Source organism: Polypterus senegalus, chromosome 1 (genome assembly GCF_016835505.1).
Source record: "Polypterus senegalus isolate Bchr_013 chromosome 1, ASM1683550v1, whole genome shotgun sequence".
Taxonomy (NCBI): domain Eukaryota; kingdom Metazoa; phylum Chordata; class Cladistia; order Polypteriformes; family Polypteridae; genus Polypterus; species Polypterus senegalus.
Genome location: NC_053154.1, coordinates 304,349,345 through 304,376,843, shown reverse-complemented (window position 1 = coordinate 304,376,843; position 27,499 = coordinate 304,349,345). Strand labels below are relative to the sequence as shown.

General features: G+C 38.7%; 1 protein-coding gene across 4 annotated transcripts in view; it reads left to right on the top strand.

Annotated features, from left to right (window-relative positions):
• The window catches only part of LOC120514561 (catenin alpha-3-like), a 2,459,329-nt gene that overhangs the window by 1,397,910 nt on the left and 1,033,920 nt on the right, over positions 1-27,499 (top strand). For 3 of the 4 annotated variants that reach the window (XM_039735001.1, XM_039735009.1, XM_039735017.1), the window contains exon 9: positions 1,267-1,419. In XM_039735001.1, coding sequence (XP_039590935.1) covers positions 1,267-1,419 — 153 coding nt within the window. Of the gene's footprint in view, positions 1-1,266; positions 1,420-6,644; positions 6,970-27,499 lie in introns of those variants that run through there. The other variant, XM_039735028.1, reaches the window with a different exon arrangement.

Sequence of the window (27,499 nt, the reverse complement as noted above, 5' to 3'; positions counted from 1 at the left end):
ATGAGAGGCACTATATTATAAATAGATAGACATATGGCTAGATAACACACTGTATAATAGATAGATAGATAGATAGATAGATAGATAGATAGATAGATAGATAGATAGATAGATAGATAGATGATAAGTTCATGATGTTTGTCTGCCCATCAACAGATAATCATAACTCACTTTATGAGATATGTATGCATACAAATCTAGATTTTGTGGCATCACATATTCACCATTACATTTACTTTCCAATTTAATAAAAACTGTTTTGTTTTTGACCAAATTGATTCATAAAATAGAGTAGTTATTATAAAAATATCACTTTCAATCTGAAACACCTGAGTATTTTTATTTTTTCACTTAACATGTTTTATAATGACAGGTAAAACACTTGTTCACTTAATAATTGTGCCATTTTAATAATCAGAGAAAGAAAAAAAATCATCACTTGTTTAGCTTGATCCTTTATTAAACAAAATACATTGCATTTTGATTAAATTACATTTCAAACAACGCTTGTTCCTGATTGGTGGCTCGTATATTCAAAGATGCACAATTTAGAATTGAAATCTTACTTGACATTCCTATTAAACATTTTCTTTTGAAAATTTTCAAACATGATTTGGTCATCTGTACTTGTCCCATATGTTAATAAAAAGCTGCTATTAAGATAAAATGTGTGCATTAAAATGCAGCTTCATTCAGGTGAACAGATCCGTATTATCATTGTTTATCCTTGAAAAATAGAGCAAGAGACTAATTTTATGCAGTTCTGAAAACAGGTCAATCTGTTATGCAAATGTGATCAATTAATTAACAGTATACCCCAAATTAGCATAATGAATAAAAATAACACTTACCATTTTTATTATTATTAGGTTTTGAAAGAAAGCAAAACACTGAAGAAAATGTTTTTGTATATTTTCCTAAATTGGTGCATGATAATTTGTTACCATCAAAAAAACCTTGAAGGAATGACCCCTCGACTGTGTTTGATTTATTTGTTAAGACATTGTTTCTCCACCAATTTAAGTTTCATTCCATATGATTTATGCTATGTCCTTCACTTTGGTCATGATTCTCACAAATTAAAGGCCAGCTTTCCATATTTGGATGTTTGAAGGTTGCAGGGTCTGATTTATCCTCTTTTTTATTACATAAAATGTGCCTTTGTTTTGTGATTATTTTATATATTTCGTTTTTTAAGATTAAACCTGGTGTTTTCTTTGCCAATCAAAAGGCTGAATTAGTAAACCCCGATGTTACACTTTGCAGCTAAGGAAAGCCATCATTGATCATGTGTCAGATGCCTTTCTGGACACAACTGTCCCACTTCTGGTCCTCATGGAAGCTGCTAAAAATGGCAAAGAAAAAGAAATTAAGGAATATGTGGCTATTTTTAAAGAACATGCCAACAAGCTGGTGGAGGTAAGTTATATTATATGATAAAAATATATAAAAATGAGTTTGTTGCACAGTTATTTTGCTTCATGAAAAATTAATAAATTGCCTTTTAGAATTTTATTTATCAAGATAATAAATTCTTCTCTTGTAAAGTGGAGTATATTTTTATCATTTGAATAATAGTAAAATAAATCCTTCATGAACAAAATGCTAATGAAATTCCTTTCAAAGCTAAAAATAATCTTTTTAATTATCTATCATCGTTTAATTCACTGTTTGGCCCATTTTCTTGCTCAATTCAAATTGCAATGGAGACCACTTTCAAATGGAAAAAAAAAAAGAAAAATAAATATCGCAATGGATTTAAACATATATGCAGGCGTCTATATGCCTGTGATTATTTTAATATACAGTGCATTCAGAAAGAAAGAATTCAGAACCCTTCACTTCCAACACATTTTATTGTGTCATATATTTAATTTTAAATAGATACATTTGCTATGACTGCCCATCAGTTTACACTCAATAACCCATAATGACAAAGTGCAAATATGTTTTTAGAAAGGTTTACACATTTATTAAAAAATCAAAACTGAAATCTCTCATTCAAAAAAATATTTAGACCCTTTTGCTGTGGCACCCCAAACTGCGGCCAGGTACATCTCCTTGAGATGTATCCAGAACTGAACTGGAGACCACCTGAGACAAATTGAATTACTTGGACATAATTAAAAAAGACAGACACCTGTGTATTGATGGTCCCACAATTCACTCTAAATGTCAGGACAAAATCCAAGCTGTGAAGACCAAGGAAGTCTTCTGCGATAACATTCAGGTGAGACACACAGCTTTGAGCGTTGAAAAACACAAATGTCTGGGCTGTCTTAACATCATTATAGACCCCCGGCAAAGCAGCGCAGTGCCCCCCTACCTACACAACCATTCACCAAGTCACAACATACATAGATTAGAATGAAGCCCCTATGCTTATGGGCCGCCGGGCAACTGCCCAGCGTGCCCATGTGTTAAGATGGCCCTGACAATTGTTCTGTCAGCAAACTTGCTGATAAAATTTTTGATCAAAACTGGGAAATGTGAGAAAAACACAAAAAAAAGATGGTAGAAAACAAATAGAAACATGTAAGACAGTAATTATGGTCGAGAGAACAAGAAGGTCAAAACCAAAAGTACTTGCGAAGAAAGAACACAATGATAAACTTTGAATTCTTTAGAGTTTTTGCCTCCACTGATCAGATAAGGAATTGAACTCATATCTGTTCTTTTATCTCATTGCGTTAATTACACATGGGTCATGACCTCAGAAGCCACAACCCTAGCAACTTTGGAAGTAGACTTAACCATGGAATTAAATGATGCTGGCCAAATGAGGACCCAAAAATATTCTAAATCATGAGAACAATAAAGTGTACAAGAAGTGATGGGGTCAGAGTACTTTCTGAATCCACTGAATATATGAAGGATAAGTCTCCTCATTAAACATGCTGATTAGGTTGGGTGCTTACATGGGTTTGGACTGCATCTGTGTTTTATGTTACCAAAAAAACTTACCCTTAATCATGCCCTGCAGACACAGGGCATCCTGTTAAATCAGGATGCTCAGATGCTGCAGTGATTAGGGCTGCAGTCTCCTGAGATAATTATTAAAGACTCCATTCTGCCACATACATTGTCTTTGCTGCTGTGCTTTCGTTCCCTTTCCATAATGTTAATTCCTTTGGTGTGTAGGTTTGCATTCTGTGCTCATCTCTTTGGTGACATTCTATATACTTTCAGGGTTCAATTGGTTTAAACATATTCTGTAATAATTCATTGTGATTGTTTTATTTGCGACATTTTTTGTTTAAGTTTCTTTGGGTGTCGAAAGTCGCTTTGGTTTTCTGATCCACTTACCCTGAATCATGGCTTTTGGTGTGCTTTTGTTGTGTTCTTTTTCATGCTGCATTTAAATTATTGGTTAAATTATTTATCTTACTTTGATGGAGGCTCTTTCTTTTGTTAAATTTATTGTTGTTACTTTAGGTTTTGTTTACTTGAATTAGTTATTTACATTTAGTTTTCTTTCCCATTATTGGTGTCATTATCTTTGGATTGGTAAATTACTTAATTATTTTACTTATTGGAAAGGTTCTATCATGGTTTTGGCTTTTCTGTTAGATTAAATACCAACCACATGTACAGACAGAGTCGCGTGCCTGAGCTGAAGTTGTGTGTGTGTGTGTGTGTGTGTATGTATGTGAAATGTGCAGCCAATTATCACTTGTCTGGCGGTGGTTTTGTGACTCTGTGATATGTGATGATCAGAATTACGAGCCTGCAAGGGTTTGCTCTTTTCTATGCTGTTGTCATTTTTATTGCATGCTTCTGTTATCACCAATTATTTCTTCCTTGATTTTTACAAGATGTCCCTTGTTTCATAATTATTATTGTTCTTTGATTATAGTAGTGGTTGATGTGATTATTAACAATCTGAGTTGCCTCCCTGTGATGGGTACTATATATAAAAAGTAATACATTTTTGTAAAATGATGAAAAAAGAATTACAGTAATTCAGCACCATAATATTCAAGCAGCACATGGTGTGATTTGCTTTTATTATAAAATGTTTAACAGGTTTGCTTTTAATTTTTATTAGCCTTTTTTAAAAGTTGCTGAATCCTGTTATCAAGACTGCTTTTTGAAAATAAAGCATCTAAAGATATTACATAGTTTAGCGTCCTTAACACAACACCATTTTTGAGGTTGGCTATGTATTTTTGCTAGCCTTGTTGCTATGCAGAATAACCGGAGTTGTCACGGGTCAGAAAAAAAAATCTTTATTCAATATATTTAAATGATCCGTTTTTATTCTAATTTTAAAATGTTTAACCTGGAGGGAAGCTAATATCTAACAATGTCTAAATTTGACATTGCAAGGATGCTAAGATAGTTGTTACTTGGGCACATTTATAACCTTACAATATTAGATAAGAACCTTTGTTAAGTGTTGGACTGGAGGTCTGAAGGCTTTGCATCAATCTGGTTTTACCTGTTTGGCCATCTTACCTGGGGGAATACAGGTGGGTTGAGATGAAAGGACATAAACAGGCCGCAGCTGGACTAGGCTAAAATGGGAATCTGAGAATACCTGAGTGGAGTCTTTGGGAACAATAAAACCTCTGAATCAAGAGGTGAGTCAAGAAGCCACAAGGATTCGTTTAAATTAAGGCTGCTACACAGGCCTAGTCTCTTTCTTCCATTTTCCTTCTTTAGGATACCATTTCTCTCAACTGCTCTATTCAGACAGGGCCATGCGGCCTGCTTCTGACACCCAATAAAAATGTCACCTGGGATCAAAGATCAACCAACACGCATTGTACTCTTCTATTTTGGGCATATTGTCTGTAATACATGAATAAAATTGTAACTTTTTGTCCTGACTGATCTGATACTCAATCTAATTGTCTGGGATTACATATGTAAAACAAAGGAGGATGTGTTGAACTACAGTAGCAATCAACCGTAACAGTGTGGTAAGAGTATAGGATTGGGTGTGTTCTGTCATGGTTTATGTAATGATGGGTATAAAGGGAAGATAGGGTCACTTTAGCCCCCTACCACGACAAAACAAGGTATATACAGTAATTCATCTTCCAGGTTATCCGAGATTATGGATAGAAACTTTAATTGTAATAAGTGAACTTTTGTTTATAGATTTCCTGGTTAAGGCCCAGCACTTTGATTCTTTTGACTTTGATTTTTAGAACTACCTTTAGGCTTGATGACTGATTTTTATTTAACAATCTTTGCACATCTTTTGGCAATATTCCTTCTCCCATTCATTTTTCATAAAAATCTGCTTCAGGTGTCTCTCCATAGCAGAACAGAACACAATTGCTCATAAAACAGAATCAGAAATGAACTCCAGGACAGGGCTGCACTGCCTGTTAAATTTTTTTTCCATTCATACGCTGTCTACCTTCTAAGTGATTTTTTTTTCACGTTTATTTCATTGTTCCTGGACTCAGTTTGTGGCTTAAAAACAGGGGTGTCAGATTTACCACTTTGAGGGACATATTGTGTGGATTTCATTCCAGGCACAGTCTTACTAAGAGGCTCTTTTGCACCTTTTACTTAAATCCTATTCTTACGCACCATGTGTTGAAAGCATCCTGGTCAAATGTGATGTTTCTGCTTTTCTCGAGAGCATAGAAACTACTGCCCACAAAGACTGGAGAAAAAAATAAAATCTGTAGGGATTCCAGACCATGAGACCGCCTAGTCCCCTCTATCTAACATAAATGAAACAGTCCTCTTTGGATTTAGGGTTCTCACGGAAGGACTTGATGATGATGGTCACGTAGACTTCTGCCTTTTAATCCATCCATCATTGTTGGAGCATCATGAAGCTTTGAGTAGGTGGAGGTGGCGCAGGCCACAACCACAAAGAAACCGGAAAAAGAAACAGAAGAGAGAGTAGGGGTCAGTACGGATTTTAGAGCCACCATGAATAGTTATTATGAAGAATTGAACATACAGAGTATCAGGATTAAGTTAAATTAAAAGGCCATGTTAAAATAATGTGTTTTCAGCAGTGTTTTAAAGTGCTCTACTGTATCAGCCTGGTGAATTCCTATTGGCAGGCTATTCCAGATTTTAGGTGCATAGCAACCTGCATGGCCACCTCACCACTTCTTTTAAGCTTTGTTTTTGGAATTCTAAGGAGACACTCATTTGAGGATCTAAGGTTACGATTTGGAATATAAGGTGTCAGACATTACGATATATAAGATGGGGCGAGATTATTTAAGGCTTTATAAACCATAAGCAGAATTTTAAAGTCAATCCTGAATGACACAGGTAACCAGTGTAGTGACATCAAAACTGGAGTAATGTGTTCAGATTTTCTTTTCCTAGTTAGGATTCTAACAGCTGCATTCTGCACTCGTTGCAAACGATTTATGTCTTTTTTGGGTAGTCCTGAGAGGAGTGCGTTACAGTAATCTAGTCGACTGAAAACAAATGCGTGAACTAATTTCTCAGCATCTTTCAATGATATACAGTAAGAGGTCTAACTTTTGCTATGTTTCTTAGGTGAAAAAATGCTGTCCTAGTGATCTGATTAATATGCGATTTAAAATTCAGATTACAGTCAACAATTACCCCTAAGCTTTTTACCTCCGTCTGGACTTTTAATCCTAATGTATCCAGTTTATTTCTAATAGCCTCATTGTATCCATTATTGTCTTTAGACAGAGAAATAGTTTCAAGATGGAGCTTTTATGGAGTGAAACCAGAAGAAGTGCGGTCATAGGGCAAATGAGGGTAATGGAGGTGAGTTGTGACGGAGGTGACGTCAGCATGGGAAACCGGAAGGGAGAACTTCAACAAGGGACTGCAAAAGAAGTTATCCTGGGGGACTGGAGCCTGATGCAGAACTGCGTTATTGAAAAGTTGTCTGTTTATGTTTTGTTGGGCTTCAGCTCTTCGATTTTTCTGCTGAGAAAGAGAGAAAGGAGTTAATGCACTGTCTAGTAGTCCCCTCCTCTAGTTTTCCATTCTCTGTTGAGCCCGTTGGCTGCCCCCTCCTCACTCGTGTGTGACACTGTATAAACAACTCTATGCTGTTTTGGATATCTGTTTGTCTGTTTGTTTGTTAACAATAAAATCTCCTCGGTTTAAGTACTTTCTGCCTCTGACAGGGTTTAGCAAAACAAAACTTCTTTAGTCGTAAGCAGAGAACTTTCAGTTTGAACCTAATTCATATCTTCAGAATTTTTCATGGCTTCGATAAATGAATCACATACTAGAGGACACTGGTGGACATTAAGGGGAAGTGCGTTTAAGACGGAAACCAGTAACTATCTCTTCACACAGGGAGTTTTGGAAATCCGGAACAAACTACTGAGTCATGAACTTAAATCAAGAACCTTAAGAACTTTTAAAAACTATCTGGATTAGATGTTGAGATATCTTAGCTATTAGCTAAGCAAACAAGCTTAATAGGATGAATTGTGTCATTCTTTTTAGTGGAAATTTGTATGCTTCATTATAAAAGTAAACAAATAAATCATCATGTAAGTGTCTGCAAAAAAATCAGACTAAATGACTTTAATAAAAAAATAAATCACTAAAAATTGTTCCAGTCATTTAGTAAAATACATTTATACACATTTGATTACGTACATTTTGAAGATATTATAATGCATGTATTACTCAGTGTTGAAAAAAAATAAGCAGAAAAAACATACTCTTTTTATTAATTTCTGTAAAGAGTCATGCAAGCAATTCACAGAGAGGTAGCAAGTTTAAAAATGTCAGACAACTAAAGGTCTACATTTATATACACTGCTCACAAAAATTAAAGGAACACTTTAAAGAAACACATTAGATACATCAGATCTCAATATGAAGTTGGATATCTATACAAATAACGACAGGGCAATGTCTTAGGAACAAAAGGATGCCAAGTCTTTTAATGGAAATAAAAGTTTTCTGCCTACAGAGGGCTCAATTGTGTAGACACCCTAAAATCAGAGTGAAATGAAGATGTGGCAGGCTAGTCCATTTTTTCAAAAACTTAATTTCTGCTACTCAAAATGCTTTTCAGTATCTTGTGTGGCCCCCACGAGCTTGTATGCATGCTTGACAACGTCGGGGCATGCTCCTAATGAGACGACGGATGGTGTGTTGTGGCATTTTCTCCCAGATCTGTATGAGGGCATCCCTGAGCTGTTGTACAGTCTGAGGAGCAACCTGGCGGCGCCTAATGGACCGAAACATAATGTCCCAGAGATGTTCTATTGGGTTTAAGTCAGGGGATCGTGAAGGCCATTCAATTATTTCAATTCCTTCATCCTCCAGGTACTGCCTGCATACTCTTGCCACATGAGGCCGGGCATTATCGTGCATTAGGAGGAAACCAGGACCTACTGCACCAGCGTAGGGTCTGACAATGGGTTCAAGGATTTCATCTCGATACCTTATGGCAGTCAGAGCACCATTTCCTACGCAGTAGATGTCTGTGCGTCCCTCCATGGATATGCCTCCCCAGACCATCACTGACCCACCACCACGTTGCAGGCAGCATATCGTTCTCCTTGTCTTCTCCAGACTCTTTCACGTCTATCACAGCTGCTCAGGGTGAACCTGCTCTCGTCTGTAAAAAGTACAGGGCGCCAGTGGCAGACTTGCCAATTCTGGTGTTCTTGAGCAAATGCCAGTCGAGCTCCACGGTGCTGGGCAGTGAGCACAGGGCCCACTACAGGACATCGGGCCCTCAGGCCATCTTCATGAAGTCTGTTCCTGATTGTTTGGGTAGAGACATTCACACCAGTGGCCCTCTGGAGGTCATTCTGTAGGGCACGAGCAGTGCTCAGCCTGTTCCGCCTTGCACAAAGGAGCAGGTATCGGTCCTGCTGATGGGTTGAGGACCTTCTACGGCCCTGTCCAGCTCTCCGAGAATAACAGCCAGTCTCCTGAAATCTCCTCCATGTTCTGGAGATTGTGCTGGGAGACACATTAAACCTTCTTGCTGCAGCACGTGTGGATGTGCCATCCTGGAGAAGTTGGAAAACCTGTGCAACTTCTGTAGGGTTAAGGAATCGCCTCATACTGCCAGTAGAGACTCAAGCCAAAACCAGCACGAGTGGAAAACCAGCCAAAAAAGATCAAGAGGGAGAAACTTGAAATGACCTCCACATGTAAAAACAGTCCTGTTTTGAGGGTTTTCTAATTGTTGCCACTTTAGAGCACCTGTCGTTAAGTCGATGAACACCAATACAGCTGAAAGTGATTAACAATGACCTCAGCTGCTTAACCAACCAGAAAATTATCAGACAGGTTTAATTGATTTCATGCCAGGCCCAATAAAAAAAAGTGTTCCTTTAATTTTTGTGAGCAGTATATAAACATACACTGTGAATCTATGGGCGAATCTACCATCTGGGCATTCTGGGACTTTTCACCACCCTCATTCCCCACCTTGTGTTAAAATCACCACAGGATAGCACAAATGAAGCTAATACCCAAAATCAGAGTTTACCAAAAAGAACGAAAGTGATCCATTACAGCAACAACAACAATATATTTCTTGTATGGTCCAAAATCATGAAAGGAATTCCTTATTGGGCTTTAACACTCCCTGCTTTTTGACAGCCCCATAGCATTGACTCATTAAGTAGACAAGAAAAAGGGAAAAAAAGTGGAAGAAATCTTGGGAAAGGCAATTCAGAAATAGACCCCCTTCCATGTAATTTGGTTGTGCAAGAAATTGGATTAAATACGACACACAAAACAGAACACAAGTCATTCTCTTCACAGAACTAGATGGCCAATCTATCATCACCATTTCAGAAAGACAATGCAATAGTACAAACTGCAAGGCAAAATGCAAGAATAGATCACACCACTCACAGAACTATCACATATGAGGATTTGTTCACATACATTAAAAACAAAGTAGAAACTAATTAACATAAATAAAAAAATAACGCTATCATTGTAGAACCACAGCCAGATTATAGAAAAGGAGTCAGACAAGCCAGAGGCAGTTATAGCCCTGGAGGGCTCAGCAAACAAGTCACCTACCCCTACTGGCCAATCCACATCTGAGTTTTGCTGAGCCAACCAATCAGATGAAAGGATCCTTCTACCCGATGATTCCAGTGCTCCTTTATCAGAGATGACTTTTCATAGGCAGACAAAACTTGGCAGTTGAACAATGGCACCAAGTGCAAAATGAGCAAACTGAGAAGTAATGGGTTTTGTGAAGACTAAGATGAAGATTTTTTGGTCAAAGTTAAAAAAAGACATGTATGGGGCAAATGTAACACCGCCCACATCTCCAAAAACAGCATGCCTACAGTGAAGTACAGTGGTGGTCTCTGTCATGATCAAGCTTATGATTTTTTTTTAACTATTCCTTAGCATTTAAAAATTTTTTATTTTGAAAGTCAAATTATCTTTTGGCAATATTTATTATTTGTTCCTATGCATTTTTACCAGGGCTTTTTTTACACTATTTTGTTTTTCTTATGGACACCACCATTTTGTTAAAAATTGCTACACTGTTGTTAGACTTGATGACTGGGCTGTGTGACATGTGACGTCATTTCATGTCAGCACTTTCACTTTCTTCTTGCCTAAGATTTCGATTCATGAACGTATAACCTTTAGTATCTTTTTTATTGTTAGTTACTGAACTACTGTCTATGATAAGTATTTCTACCCTCTGAATATGAATTGCATCTCAGATTGTTGTTTTTTTAGCTCTGGTTGTGTTCCTTTTCTGGCTCATGACTTACTGCTCTATTTTTTGACCATGATTCCAGCTACACATCCTTTGTTTGTTTAAATTTATTCTTCCTGGTCATTACCCCTGCTTGAATTTCTGATCTGTCCGCATCATTTTCAATTTCTCTCTCAAAAGCAGCACAGTCTCATTATCCTGTGGGGCTGCTTTTCACCAGCAGGGACTGGAGATCTGGTTCATTAGAATGAAGAATGGATGGTGGAAAATACAAGCAAATACTGCAAGAGAAACTGCAAGAAAACCAAAACTTGCTTGAAAGTTCATCCTTAAGGAAGAGAATAACTGAAACACAAGGCAAAAGGGACTTTGTAGTGGTCTACTTTATTTTGAGTTCTGAGATTGAAGGCTTCTCAGAAAAGGCTTTGGATTGGGGTCCATAATGCAAGTGTTGCAGGTTCATCGTTAACTCTGATAAATATAATTTTAAGATGCTCTTCATCAGAAAAACCTGAAGTCTAGATTATTTACTTGATCTCTTCTCCATTCCATCTGAACTAGTGTAGTACTGAGGTGTCACCCATTGCATGGCTGCACTCAGGTCCTAATCTGGGATCCTAAAGGTCTGTCATGTGGTGGGTGCAGCAATGCACTTTATCAGTGCATGCTCCTAACCTCTCCTCCTCTTCCTCTCCTATTCTCCATTGCTTGTGTGAAAATAGAATAACCTTTTGTCATAATGTGATGATGGATGCACAGTATATGATTTCACTCTTAAAGTGATCCTGTCATGATCTGACCATGAAAGATTATAAAGTGGACAAATTAAAATGAAATAAATTAACGGCTCAACAAAGAGACATTTATCTGTCTTGAGAATGTCTGCGGAAATGGCTCTTACATTTTTTTTCATTTTATATCCATAGCTATAAATGATGATGAAGATATGGAGGGTCAAATTCAATTCATCTATCCAGCAGCTAATCTTAGTAATGAAGCACTTAACGTTAAAGGCTAATTAACTTCACATTCATTGCATTTCATATTCTCATTGTTTTTGGGTTAGAAAGGCAAAAAGATATTCATTCTGCATATTAAACAGTTTCAATGTACAAAAAAGGGAACTGTGTTAGTAAAGGAAGCCTGACATTCTATAACTATTTACTGTACCTGATGGAGTTTAGGAAATTAGGTGATGAAAAAGTTGTTATCCAAAGCATGGAGGGAGAGAAAAGAAGAATCCATTGTAGTAATTATTTAATTTTCAGTCCATTACAATAAATTACCTTAAGTTCTATAATATGCACATAGAGCACACAGGGAAGATAATTAAGAGTAAATGGCATACAAAATATTAGAAAGTATTTTGTTACACAGAGAACCCTAAATAAATGGAAAACGTTTCCAAACAGTACAGTAGATGTATTTCATGGGACTTCAAATCTCCACTTGATCAATTCGGAGAATCAAGAGTATGAACAAGGCAGAGCTGAATGACCTGCAGTCATCAAAACCATTTTTTTTTTGCTTTAAGAGACATGCAAAGCTAAAAAATGAAGAATCCCTATATACATTATTAAATAAATGGTTGGACACACAACAAAGGTTTGGGGCAGCCACACGGATACATTCCCTGGCTGCAAATGGTCTTAAGTTTTAGTACAATGTGTACAGGTTCAAGTCGAAAGTAGAACAGCCTTTTGTATGGGCGATGGCAAGTTTTTAAGGTGTCTCAAGGGAAGTGACGTCCTCGGGGCCGGGACAGGAAGTGACGTTGTCGGACTGCATTCGTATACATGCAGAATTTCCGTTCTCTGATGTGCCGAGAGAAAAGAGAGAGATTTAGTGCAGCCCTCCGCACCCTGGCCTGGCCTGGGTTTTTCTGCTACCTTTGGTTGACTCCCAAACGCACGTGTGTGACAAAATTTTAAATGCTGCACATGGGTAAAAGGAACATCAATGGCATATACAACATGGCAGACACTGTCATACAGGTTTTAGGAGTTTATGTTGACACAACATTTTCATCTACTGAGCAATGCACAGACATAATTAAAAAGGCAAATAAAATATTAGGCTATATCATAAAAACCTTTGAATTTAAGTCAAGGGACATTATGCACAGATTATATTATGCACTAGTGAGTCCACATCTGGAGTGTTATGTGTAGTTCTGTCTACCACAGTACAAGAAAGACAGAGCAGTAGCTGAGCAATCAAATGCATCCCAGGACTTAAGAACATGTCCTAATCTGACAGACTCAGAGAATTAAATCTGTTGTTTCAAGCAGAGGAGACCATGAGAGGACTTAATTCAAGTATTTAAAATTCCTCAAAGGCATCGATAAAGAGAATCCAGCAACATTCTTTCAGCTTAAGGGTGAATCACATCCTTGAAGACATCAGTGGAAATTAAGGGGAAGTGCACTTAAGATTGAAGCCAAGGAAGCACTCTGGAAGAAACTACCAAGACATGTATCTATTGGGACAGCTTAGCTATGAACTACTCAAATGGGCATGAATGGGCTTCTCTCATTTGTCAAATTTCTTATGTATTTCTTATGTAAAGTAGATTAATGAAAACTATACTCAGATAAATGGATAGATCTTAATCAAAGCTGACGTTGAATTATGGGATGAGCTCATTATTGTTAATTTTACTCAGAGCTGTTCACTGTTTAGTGCTGTTCCCTCACACATCCAACATCCTGGGCTCAAATCGAATGCCTAGTTAATGTCTGTGTAGAGTCTGCACATTCTTCCTGTGTCTGTGTTACTTGTTCATTGTATATTCCAGGTTTTTTTGCCATACCCCAAAGATGTCAATATTAGGTTCATTGAGTTTTTTATTTTTTCTGCTTCATGCCCACCCCTACCCTAACCTGTTGTCTATGTTGTTTAAGGGGGGTCAGGAGCAAAAGCTTTAGATTTGTCAAAAAGTTTGATTTCCAGTTTTCAATGGATCTCAATGATTTAGGGTCCCCTGATACCGAAAATATTGATATCTTGATGATGTGTGTGTCTCTCTGTGTGTGTCAGTTTTTTGAGGAGGGTCTAGAGCAAGGGTGTCCATTCTCACTCTTTTCCTAATCAGCAAGCAGTTTTCACTAATAATTAACTTCTCTTCCCTTCATTTTAATAGCCCTGTTTTTAAGGATTCAGTCCTCTGAATTGATTAATTTCTTAATTAAATGGCAGCCAAACAGAAATGAGATGTGAAACGAGCCAACAGACGACCAGCTAAATTGGAGCCAATTTCACTCCAAAGAGTTTCTTAATGAGAAGCAAATTCTTACTGTTGATTAAAGCCATTAATGAATATCATAACTTGTTGCCGCTCTCATTCTGCCACAGTAGACTGTTGATTTTCTGTTTTTTCTAAGACTACCATCAAGATGTTTTGGTGACCTGGGCAGACCAACATGACCGAGTGTTTTTCTCTATGGAGCGCAAGCTCCCTGGTTGGAATAAGTTCTTTTGCAATCGCGGTGCCCCAAAACTATATAGTGTGGTCCTCCTCCTCCTCCTCCAGACGGCGAGGGGGCGTCCGCCCTGGTTATGTTGGGGGCCTTGGGTGAAGGGCTTGGAAACCCAGCCCTGTAGGGACCCGTGGCCACCGCCAGGCGGCGCCCCAGTGCCTGAATATCCCGGGAGCCCAGCACTTCGGCCACACCAGGAAGTGCTGGGGGGAAGACGACAGGGGACACCCGGACGGCTTCTGGGTGCGCAGCCGGCACTTCCGGCACACTGGGGCGTGGCTTCGGAGGAATGCCGGGATGCAGCTGGAGCCCATCCGGGTTCCCATTTAAGGGGCCGCCTCCCTCCAGTCATCGGCAGAAGTCGGGTGGAAGAGGACGGAGCTGGAGGGAGGACTAGAGGCAGCCAGGAGAAAGGCAGTGGAACCGTGTGGCCTGGACATTGGGGGAATCAGTGCTGGAGGCACTGGGGTTTGTGAGTGCACAAAAACTTGTAAATATTTTTAAATAAACGTGTGTTGGGTGAAATATGATGTCCGTCTGTGTTTGTCCGGGCCAGCGTCCACAATAGATATAATATTAAAAGGCGATACTATATAGATATAATATTTAAAGGTGATACCTCTCCCATAGTGATATGGCGGTAAGAAATCACATAAGAGAAAATAACTTTGGTTTCTTTAATGATTATTTACGCGACATTACAGATGAAGGAAGCCATAGCAAGACTTTTATCCAAGTGGGATCTCGATGTATACATTCTGTCAAATTTTGGCGCTGAGCTGGAAGGGTTTTCAGGACAGGATAACAATATCTCCCATCTGTCCGTTGGCTTCGAGGTGTTTGTCTGCTGTCCAATTCTTTTATACTGTTTTCTTTATGTGCAGGCCCTTACTTAGGTAAGTCATGCCATTCCAAACAAGGCAAAGAGAGGCATGCTGACTTTTAACACACAGAAATAGTGCATGTTGCCCATTTGTCTCTGTCTATCTTGGATATGCTTGGCCTAGCAGTTCTAAATGCTGAGCCCCTTTGTACTAAATCTGGCTCAGCTGTGCATGTAGAAAGAAAAGAAAAGCAGATTCAAAATATTCACACATAGCACAGTAACATTAAACTTATATTGTGATTGCACCGAGACCTTCACCTTTCTTTATTTTCAGGATAGCTGGTCATGAGGCGGCTTGTTTTGTGTCTCATTATAGTTTTGCTGCTCAATAAGGAAAAAGAAGCAACTTAGGGGTCTGAGTCACGTCAATTAAAACTAAAGCAAAACAAGTTAATCAGAAGCAAAAACGTCTCACTTTTAAGAAGATGGTTTGAATGAAAACCTGCAGCCACTTCAGCCCACCAGGACTGGAGTTGGTCACCCCGGTCTAGAGTTAACACGGCTGGGTGGAAAAATACCAAACTCAGAACTTAAGCCTGTTATGAGATGACGATGTGCTGATTAGTTTTTGAGCCAAGAGAAAGAGACACTCTAGGGGAACCCTCAAATACTGTAATTCTGCAATTAGTTATGAATTCTTCACGCCAATTGCTATCATAATGACCTATGTTATGATCAGAAATATAAGCATCAGAGTGGTAAATTATTACTGAAATGTTATAGAGTAGTTTGGGTAATTTGGTTCCTAGGGTGTAAAGCCTACTGATGCTCATGTCCAAATTTTGTATTTTTATTTATTTTATTAAAAAAAATTGCATACTATCACGTCTAACAGATACTACAAATGACTTCAAACTAGAAAAAAGAAAAAAAAATCACACAATTAAAAAATAAAGCAAGAAAAAAAAGGACAAAACCTAACAAAAATAAAATTCAAACACAACTCAAGAGAGACAGAGGAGAGCCGAGAGCAAGGGCAAAAATAAAAAGAAAGGAAAAAGTTCTTTTCCCCTGATATATATGCTTATTCTAAAATGTTATTAATTAGATCTTGCCATATTTAAAAAAAAAATTTTGAGCAGATACTTTTTTTTGAGTTTTAAATAGTACAGAGCATCAGTTTCCCACTGACCTATAAAAGGTGGGCTGGGATTATTCCAGTTAAACCAGATAAGTCTGCGTTCTGGTAGTCTGGTACTATCAATTTGTCCTTCTTCGCTTAAAGACCATTTGGGAGTCCACCAAACACAGCTGTTAATCGGTTATGAGGGATTGAGACCCCAAGGCTGTCTGATAGGCATTCACAGATTTTGGTCCAGAATAAGGTTCATTTGATGCACGTCTAAAACGTGGTCCAGTGAGGCTGAAACTAAATTGCAATGGTTTTCATGTTGGATCTTACCCTGTACATTCTGGACAATTTTAAATATGATAAATGTTATCGATGAAAGATTTTAAGTTGAATAATTGAATACTTTGCACACTTTGAGCTGGAATGTATTCTATGTCATGGCTGCCTTGCACTCCTTTTCTGAGTTGTTAATTGAAAGATCATTTTCTCACTGCACCCTAGGGATCTTTGAAAGGAAGATTCTTTGAGGTGTTTTGATATATGGTTAATATGAGTCTTCAAGGCTGATCAGTATTTCATCTGGAATAGAATTGGGTGGGAGGTGTGGAAACTTGGGTAGGTTTCTTTAAGCACAATTTCAGATTTGAAAGTATTCGGAAACATTGGTGGTTGACAAGTTAAATCTGAAGCACATTTGTTCATAAGATGCAAAAACATTACTTAGTAGCTAGCCGTCCCCCGCAGCTGCACCCGCATAGTAGTGAAACAGGACAATGAGGAGGGCCCTGCCCGGCTCCCTACTCCTGACGTCCTTCCTCCTCCCCTCGGCTAGCAGCTTCTGTCTCAAATTAGTGCAAATATAACACTCCTGCAAGCGAACTGTGATTCTTAATGCAATGAGTGTCCCCTGCCTGGGGAGAAGAGCACGTGGCCGTCATATCTCTGGCAATCAGCAACTACCCTCTAAAACACACGTGTCTCTGACCTCTCTCTCAAACACGTCAAATGTTACTCCTTTACCATCTGTAGATGATAATGTCTGCTGAACAAACAGGAATCAGTAGCTAAGTGGAGGCAAGGTATGCTGCAATATGCGATGAGACTTACAGCATCACGAACGAAGGCTGGCGCATGAGCCCCTCCCCTCGGTCCACAGAGACTCTCTCGGCTTCAAGCAAAAAAATCGGCACGGCAAGTGAACTATGATTCTTAGATCTAAATCCGTTAAATAGTTCTCTCGTGAAAAGCGAACAGATATACAGAGAGAGAAACGTTGGATTTTATATATATACAGTGATCCCTCCTAGATCACAGGGGTTGAGTTCCAGAACCCCCCGCAAAAGGTGAAAATCAGCAAAGTAAAAACCATACATTTTATTTTTACGCTTGGGTCACAGATTTGCACAGAAACACAGGAGGTTGTAGAGACAGGGACTTTAAAACACTGCAAACAAATATTTGTCTCTTTGTCAAAAGTTTAAAATGTGCTCCCTGAGAAGACAGATATGACTGTTCCTTCTCACAATTAAAAGAATGCAAACATATCTTCCTCTTCAAAGGAGTGCGCGTCAGGAGCAGAGAATGTTAGAGACAGAGAGACAGAGAGAGAGAGAAAAGCAAACAATCAAAAATCAATAGGTGCTTTTAAGTATGCGAAGCACCGCCCGACAAAGCAGCTGCAAGGAAGGGAGCAATGTGAAAGTTTCAGCATATTTTAGAGGAGCGTACGTATCCTCTAGGCCAGTGTGCGAACAGCCCCTCTGCTCACACCCCCTCCATCAGGAGCAGAGAATGTCAGAGAGAGAGAGAGAGAAACGCAAACAATCAAAAATCAATAGGTGCTGTTAGAGCTTTTAAGTATGCGAAGCACCGCGCGGGAAGCATATCGTATATCATTGAGGAGTTTTATTTAATACATAATACGTGCTCTGATTGGGTGGCTTCTGAGGCATCCGGCAGTGGCGTCCCTTGTATGAAATCAACTGGGCAAACCAACTGAGGAAGCATGTACCATAAATTAAAAGACCCATTGTCCACAGAAATCTGCGAACCAGCGAAATACAAAATCCTACAGCGACATATAAAATCCTCAATGGAGTGAAGCCACGAAAGTCGAGTGTGATATAGCGAGGGATTACTGTGTATACATACAGTGTATATATATATATGCTGCCTGACTGTCCTGTGTGTGTGGATGTGTGCCTTGGACATGCTGCAATGGGCTGGCCCCCCTGTCCAGGGCTGTTTCCTGCCTTTAGCCCAGTATTGCAGGGATAGACTTTGGACCCCCATGACTCTGAAATGGATTAACTGGGTTTGAAAATGTTTATTTGTATTCATCATCCTTTTTTTATAGTGTCAATAGTCTGTTGGAAACACACACGTAAGCATTTCATTGTGAGTCATCTCATGCAACTATAACCTTGAACTTGAAGTTAAATCATGATGTCTACCCATTCAGGCAGATTTTTAAAAAGCTGGTTATGTAAAATTATCTATTTCCTTTTTCATTAAAACATTTTGAAAAATGAAACACTCTCTGCACTGAATTGTCGGAGGAAACTCAGTAATAGACAACTAGCAAAGTAATAAAATCTGTTAATTGTATTCCTACAAGCTATAATTTGAAAAATTAATACTTCTGATCTTTTGTGTAGATGTGCCAGCCATATGCAAAAAATGCACAGTGATCAATTTAAATAATTTAGTAAATGTGTTATGCACTGTTCTGAAATGGGTTTTTCTCCTGGGGTGCCCTTCATCCTTGGAGTCACCATTTCCGTGACTGACATTCCCCCTTAATTGAGGAAAGCACATCTGTGTGTCCTGAGCCATCTGTGTTATCTGTGAGTCCTGAGCCAGGAAATAAGCTTGAGATCCATAGATGCCCCCACAATTCAAAAATAACAACAGATTGTTGTGAGGTTACTGAAGAGCCAATCATAAGAACAAATAGTGTAACATAACCAGAAGCGTGTATATCTTTATAATGTAAGCTGACAACTACAATTAATGGAAGCTTGCTTCCAGACAAAAGCAGTTTTGCTACAATTAACGGGAACGTAGCTGACACTTCTGCACTTCCAGTTAAACAGCAGACCAATTGTTTACAATTTATTGTGGACTGGGCCTGCATATATATATATTTATGTAAGTTTTATTACAAACATAGTGAAAGATATTAGGTACAAAAAAGCTGGCAATATTGGTTAAGTGAGAAAAATTAATGGCAATACTTAAAACTTAAAATGAAACTGCCCTTTAAAGATTTGTCTCTCTAATTATACTTGGTTGACAAACCTTTGGTAATATCTTCAGTTTTTCAGGAGAAATGCACACATTTTTTATGTCTTTGCCTTTTATTTAACTAGCTCTTCTTATCTGCCTTCACCCAGAAGAGTGATAAAATGTATGTTACATGCATCATATAAATAAAAAAGATCTGACACTTACGATCTCCTCACCGTAGCAGAAAGACATGTATTTTTTTTTCAATATTACTTAGCATTTAGTGTTTCTGAGCTTATTAAGCCTTTAAAGAATTTTACTGAGAAATGAAGTGTAAGATTTAGAGAAATAGAAGTCATTCTGCAGCAAAGAAAAAAAATGCAGAAAAGTTCAGCAATAAAACTTATAGAGCATGTAGAAGGCACCACAGCAATACATATAACTCGATCGCTGAGAGACAAATGAGGGCTGAGCAGCACATGCAAACTCACCCGGTGGGTCTGGCCTCTCTTCATTGGCACCCTGCTAATTACAGGGTGAATTTTAAGATTTTAGCATTTGTTTTTAAAGCCCTAGATGGGTCAGCTCCACTGTACTTAACTGATCTTATTGCTTCATATTCGTCAGCCAGGCAGCTGAGGTCTTCAGATCAGCTATTGCTCACTGTCCTGCGCACGCCGTAAAGCTGAGGGGCGATTGCACTTTTGCAGTGGCTGGTCCTAAATTGTGGAATGGTTTGCCCCTCATAATAAGGTCTGCTCCCACACTTTATAGTTTTAAGTTTTTGCTAAAAAAAAGCACTTTTATTCACTTGCTTTTTAGCATATGAGTTGTTAAATCTTTCTCTTTATATTGTTTATACAGTGTTCATCTTATGTATGTATTTTTATTTTACATACTTTTATATAAGCTATGTTTTTGTGTTGGTATACCTGTATATATATATATCCATCCATTATCCAACCCGCTATATCCTAACTACAGGGTCACGGGGGTCTGCTGGAGCCAATCCCAGCTAACACATGGTGCAAGGCAGGAAACAAACCCCAGGCAGGGTGCCAGCCCACCGCAGATATATATATATATATATATATATATATATATATATATATATATATATATATATATATATATATATATATATAGAGGCTGATCCAGATCTAATTATGCAATTTTCATTACGCTATCACTTATTAAGTTTATTACATAGTGAATTCACAACTGAATGGAGGACAAGTGGGACATTACATGGAAAATCAGTGAATTAATTCAATGTAAGTCCATTTTCATTTATTACAAGATATTTCGAACAATTCTTTTGTCTTGCATTGTTTTCCTGCATTGCATTAAAAGTTGCATAGTTAGATCTGGACCACCCTATATATTGTGGCAAAGTCACTATATAGATGTCGACCCGACACAGACTGACAACGGAGGCACATTAAAATAAAACAAAAGATTTATTTTTCTTCAGATTTGGGGCACATCTTCCCCATGTCCCACAGGCCCTACACAGTCCCCAAAACACACAAAAGAAAAACACCACAACACACTCTTCTTCCTCCACTCCTCCCAGGCAGCTTTGTCCTCCTCCTCCCGGCTCTGGTGCCTCGAGTAGTGGCTGCAGGCTCCTCTTATAGCCCACCCGGAAGTGCTTCAGGTGATAATTAATGTAATTAACGCTGCAGTTCCGGGTGTGGCTGCATCACAGCCCACATGGGCTCAAGAAGCCATGCAACTCCCCCTGGCGGTGGGCACGGAGCCCAACAAGCCCATGTCTGCTCTCCCAGATTCAGTGACAAAGGAGTGTCCTGGCTGTCCACCACAATATAATATATATATATATATATATATATATATATATATATATATATATATATATATATATAAAAGCCTACAGAATCTCCAAAAATGTTGTGTATGCCCATTTTCACGATCATGTCGCGATGTATAAAAATTAAACTTGGTGTAAAGTAACGTACATCTTCACGGCAGCCTTACACCATAAGTACACACATTTCTGCTCGGTTTTGCAAACTGGTGTTGCGTAGCATCAAAGCAGTGCCACTGTTCCGGTGTGATTTCCTTTTCTTTTTTAGATTCACATCTTTATTAAATACACCCAAATTGATTACATATTGTTTACAAATTTAAGACGCTTGATTGTAATCAGTTTATAGCAACATAACTGTGCACAGGATGGACAAACTATTTCAACTACTTTAGCTGCTTTAGTGATGTTAGAAGACAACTGTGCCACCGTGTAATGCAACTATATGTAATGTAATATGTAATGCAACTATAAAGTGAATTGTGGGGGTTTCTGGAGCCTATCTTAGCAACACTGGATGGAAGGCAAAATCCAGCTTTGGACAGGGTGCTGGTACACTTCATATTTGTGTTCTCCACCATGTAACCTGATCCAGTATGCCAGTGATCCCTCTGCTAAAAGCATTAGAACGTGCACAGTCAAATTAAGAAATACAATTAATTTAAAAAAAACTTTAGATATCTTATACTAAATAAATCTTTTGAAAAAACATTTTAACACAGTAATTCTTCATCTGTGATAAAAAATAAACAAAGCAACCTTTCTTCTGTGTCTAGTATTGTAATAAATAATAGACTGCAAGTCTGTACCGGTAAGCTGTAATCCGTTCCTGGGCTTCTGCTGACACTGATAAATCAGTCAAGCAAGCACTCCTTTGATGTATTTGTGCACCAGAAATTCTCAGCAAATGCTGCAGCTTTATAGTACACACTTGCTTTTATAAAATTATTTTTTCCCTCACTTTGTAGATATTTATTTTGGGTGCATTTTACAGGCTGACACAAGACACAGGTGTAAAGAGAGGAAAAAATTGTCAACGGTATTTACCGAGGGATAGTTGGTGTAAAAATGAGCATGGAGATCTGTGTATATGCCTGGATTAAATAAGTTAAAAATGAATAGTTTTAGGATTTGTATGTGTGCTTTTGAAATGAAAATAGACAAAATTTTGTAATCAGTTTGCAAATAATTAACATTTTTTTTTTATAATTCTGTCATTGAAAGGCCTTTAATTACCTCTTAGGCACAGCTTTCAGCAGTGTGTCTGTTTGTGGAGAGAGTGTCGACCCCGTCAAGAGGTTTACTTACCTCAGCAGTGACATTCATGTCTCTGGTGACTCTTCCTATGAAGTCAGTAGACGGATTGGGAGAGCATGGGGGGTCATGAGATCGCTGGAAAGGAGTGTGTGGCGCTCCCGATATCTATGCAAAAGGAAGAAGGTCGAAGGCTTAAGAGTCCTGGGGCTTCCTGTCTTGCTATATGGTTGCGAGACATGGACGCTATCCATTGACCTGAGATGAAGACTGGACTCCTTTGGTACAGTGTCTCTTCAGAGAATCCTTGGGTACCGTTGGTTTGACTTTGTGTCGAATGAGCGATTGCTCATAGATTCCCGAATGAGGCACATTACCTGCATTATGAGGGAGTGTCAGTTATGGCACTACGGCAATGTAGCGGGTTTCCCCGAGTGTGATCCCGCTTGTAAGATCCTAATTGCTGAGGGACCTGAGTGGCTGGACCAGGCCAAGGGGTTACCCACGTAACACGACTGTGGCAGATAAAGAGTGATTTCTGAATGGTGGGACTGGACCGCATGTCTGCCTGGGGGGTTGCAAACCAGGATCCCGAGCTGTTTCATTATGTGGTGGGTGCGGCAATACACTGTACCAGTGCATGCTCCCCGACTTGACTTGATTGAAAGAATAGATATTTCAACACTGGACTTAAAGGTGCTATATAATAATTAGACATTCATAAAAGGCACTAAATAAAAAATAGATAGTCAAGACAGGCACTATATATGTATATGAAAAATACTTGAATAGATAGCCATGAAAGGTGCTATATAGAAAAGAGGTAAATTGATAGTCATGAAAGGTGCTATATAAAGATTTAGAGTCATAAATGTAACTGTATAAATATATATATACAGGTTATGAAAGGCTCTATTTAAAAAACAGATAGGCATGAACGGTACTGTATAATAGATAGATAGATAGATAGATAGATAGATAGATAGATAGATAGATAGATAGATAGATAGATAGATAGATAGATAGATAGATAGATAGATAGTCTTGAAAGGTTCTTAGAAAAAGATAGTCATGAAAGACACAAAATAAAATACAGATAGTTCTGCAGGATGCCACATAAAAATAGACAGCCATAAAAGTCACTATTTAAAAATAGATAGTCATGAAAAACAAAATGTAAAAATAATGATAAAAGTTTCTACATAAAAAAAGATAGATAAATAGTCAAGAAGAAGACTATTTCAAAAGTAGATAGTCATTAAAGTCTCTATTTAAAAAAATAGGTAGATAGTCATGAAAGGTGCTGCAAAAAAAGGTAATAAAAGTTACTATATAAAAATAAGTAGTCATGAAAGGCAAAATATAAAAAATAGATTTACAGAAACAATCATACAACTCTTAAAAAATGCAGTTATGCAAGCAGCAGAACTCCACCCTGGGGGGCTTGATTTACTGTATATAGGAACACTTTACAAAGAGAGGTGGGTAATAATAATTCCAGCCATGTATTGTCACAAGCCCACTTATGCAAATGCAGAGTTATGGAGGGGCTGGAGCTAATCCTGGATGGGTTACAAGTCCACCATAAAGCCCTATTAACTCACACACCGTACTCCCACAGGATCAATTTATAGACATCCTGGGATTTGTACCCTCTAGAATCTGCAGACTCCAGATGTTCGGTGACTAGTGCAGCATTTAAACCCAGGTCTGGACAGAATGGGTTCAGTAAATGGATGAATGTATGTAGTATTTTACATATGCATCAATCTTTGAATTTATGTGTACAAATTAATATTAGTACAGATGATTGATGCAGACCTGCAGAATGTATGGTTAACTAAATTCATCCCTATAGTTTATAAGTTATGTTAAGAAGCTCAGGCTGGTGTCCATTGTTGCGACACTCACTAAATCGTATTGAAATGCCATTTCTTGTTTATGTAACTGGTAAATCATTAGTCCTTTTCATATTCATTCCAGACAGACAGTCAACCAGACAGTCACAGGGTTTTGAAATAAAAGTGAAACAGTCTTGGGTGACAAAAAATTGCATAATAAGGTACTTAACAACAGGGAATTTCTCTTACCCTGTATACTGACATGAATTAAAATCCAAGGATAATAATTTTATATTAGTGTCAGGAAATGTAGATTGTTTTTCACAGCATCACCACTTTCTGAAGTCTTAGGGACAGACTGAAGAAGTTCGAAACCACCAGGACTCTTCCTAGAGCTGGCGGGCCATCTAAATTGAGTGATCGGGGGAGAAGGGCCTTGGTCAGGGAGGTGACCATTAACCCAATGGTCAATCTGTGGAGAGAGGAGAACCTTCCAGAAGGACAACCATCTCTGCAGCAATCCACCAATCAGGCCTGTATGGTAGAGTGGCCAGACGGAAGCCACTCCTTAGTAAAAGGCACATGGCAGCCCGCCTGGACTTTGCCAAAAGGCACCTGAAGGACTCTTAGACCATGAGAAATTAAATTCTCTGGTCTGATGAGACAAAGATTGAACTCTTTGCTGTGAATGCCAGGTATCACGTTTGGAGGAAACCAGGCACCGCTCATCACCAGGCCAATACCATCCCTACAGTGAAGCATGGTGGTGGCAGCATCATGCTGTGGGGATGTTTTTTAGCAGCAGGAACTGGGAGACTAGTCAGGATAAAGGGAAAGATGACTGCAGCAATGTACTGAGACATCATGGATGAAAACCTGCTCCAGAGTGCTCTTGACCTCAGACTGGGGCGACGGTTCACCTTTCAGCAGGACAACGACCCTAAGCATACAGCCAAGATATCAAAGGAGTGGCTTCAGGACAACTCTGTGAAAGTCCTTGAGTGGCCCAGCCAGAGCCCAGACTTGAATCCGATTGAACATCTCTGGAGAGATCTTAAAATGGCTGTGCACCGACGCTTCCCATCCAACCTGATGGAGCTTGAGAGGTGCTGCAAAGAGGAATGGGCGAAACTGGCCAAAGATAGATGTGCCAAGCTTGTGGCATCATATTCAAAAAGACATGAGGCTGTAATTGCTGCCAAAGGTGCTTCGACAAAGTATTGAGCAAAGGCTGTGAATAGTTATGTACATGTGATTTCTCTGTTTTTTTATTTTTAATAAATTTGGAAAAACCTCAAGTAAACTTTTTTCACATTGTCATTATGGGGTGTTGTGTGTAGAATGCTGAGGAAAAAAATGAATTTAATCCATTTTGGAATAAGGCTGTAACATAACAAAATGTGTAAAAAGTGATGCACTGTGAATACTTTCTGGATGCACTGTGTATATATATATATATATATATATATATATATATATATATATATATATATATATATATATATATATATATATACTATCTATCTATCTATATTTATAGTGCCGGCTGGCCCAGACACAGACAGGTGGACACCGATGGTTGAAATACCCATACACGTTTATTATACATATCTACAAATAAGTAAGTGACACACAACCCCAAAACTCCCCCAAAGTCCAGGCCTCACAAAATGCCTCACTCTCTTCAGGCTGCCTCCTTTCCTCTCTTCACGAGCTCCGTCCTTCTCCGCTCCTGACTCAAGCCACTGAACGGAGGGAGGCGGCCCCTTTTATAATCACCCGGATGTACTCCAGGTGCATCCCAATAATCTTCCACCAGCACTCCCCAGTGTGGCGGAAGTACCGGCTGCACACCCGGAAGCAATCCGGGTGACCCTGGTTTTCTTCCCCCCAGCACTTCCAGGTGTGGCAGAAGTGCTGAGGGCCAGGGCTCCTCAGGCATTGGGGTCCCTCCTGGCAGTGATCACAGGCCCCTATAGGGTTGAACTTCTGTGTGGTCCCCAAAGTCACCAGGGCAGTCTCCCCCTCGTTGGTCTAGAGGAGGCGCAAGCCCTCCTCCGGTCCTCCTGGGCATCCCGGATGGTACCACCCCTAGCAACTCGCCCCAATATATATATATATATATAATAGAGAGAGAGAGAGAGAGAGAATAATATCACTTGACAGAGAAAATACTCTTTCTAGGAAAGACATTTTCAAAGTGAGAAGAGAAGGAGAAGCTTGTGTGTTATGTGGCACAGGATGTGCCATCTGCACACTGAGAAGAGCATCTGCAGGCTGTTTCACTGTATAATGTAAGAATGAAAGGAGCAGCATTTTGTTTTGTTCATATTAGAAGGTGCTTCAGTGTCACCTGTAACAAACGATGACCAATGTCATTTAAAAGGCATTTCAGTTTTTAATTCCTCGAGGCTCCAATTATATTTGACAGGACTGGTAAGACACGTCTAAATTGAAGCACATTAAGCAGATCTTCCACTTTTATGGCCATTATGGTGTTCTTGACAGCACAGTTTTTGCCTGGGGGTTTCACATGTTTGTCAAACACACCTGTTTAGATATGTTAATTTTTTTTTTAATTTATTATCTCAAATACTTGAGAAATTATGTCATTGGCCTTACCATTGTTATAAGGCCTTTTGCCTTCCATAATGTCAATTCAAAAAATATTTTTCTGATAAACGGTTGTGTGTTAAGGTTTAAAAGGGACACTTCTCACCTCCATACCTTCCCCATCTCTTCAGTTCGCTTATCTAAATTACGGCATGCCAGAAAGACATCATTAATTTTGCATTAGTGTATTATGGTGACAGTCAAGGACAGTGGTAGAGACCCAGACCTAAAAGAGCACATCTTTGATGGAGTTTACAGCTGTTTCTGGCTCTTTAATATCTCCCCATTTAAAGTTACTGTAAATCTTCAGTACAGTAAAGTGAAGGGCTGTGAATACTTTATGAATCCCCTGTATATGTGTGTATGCAAGTAGGCACAGTTGCAAAAAAAGGTTTGTGAACCCTTTGGAATTACCTGTATTTCTGCATTATTACTTATAAAATATAGTCTGATCTTTAAGTAAGTCACAATAATAGACAAACGCTTTTGCTTAAACTAATAAAACACAAGCAATTTGACTTCTTTCTGTTAATTCTGAATACGATGCTAAAACATTTACAGTCCAGGCTAGAAAACCCTCTGCGAACTTCTCTCTGTGTGTATCTGTACACATAAACGTGGGACTGAGTGGAAGTGTTCCATGTTTTTGCTTT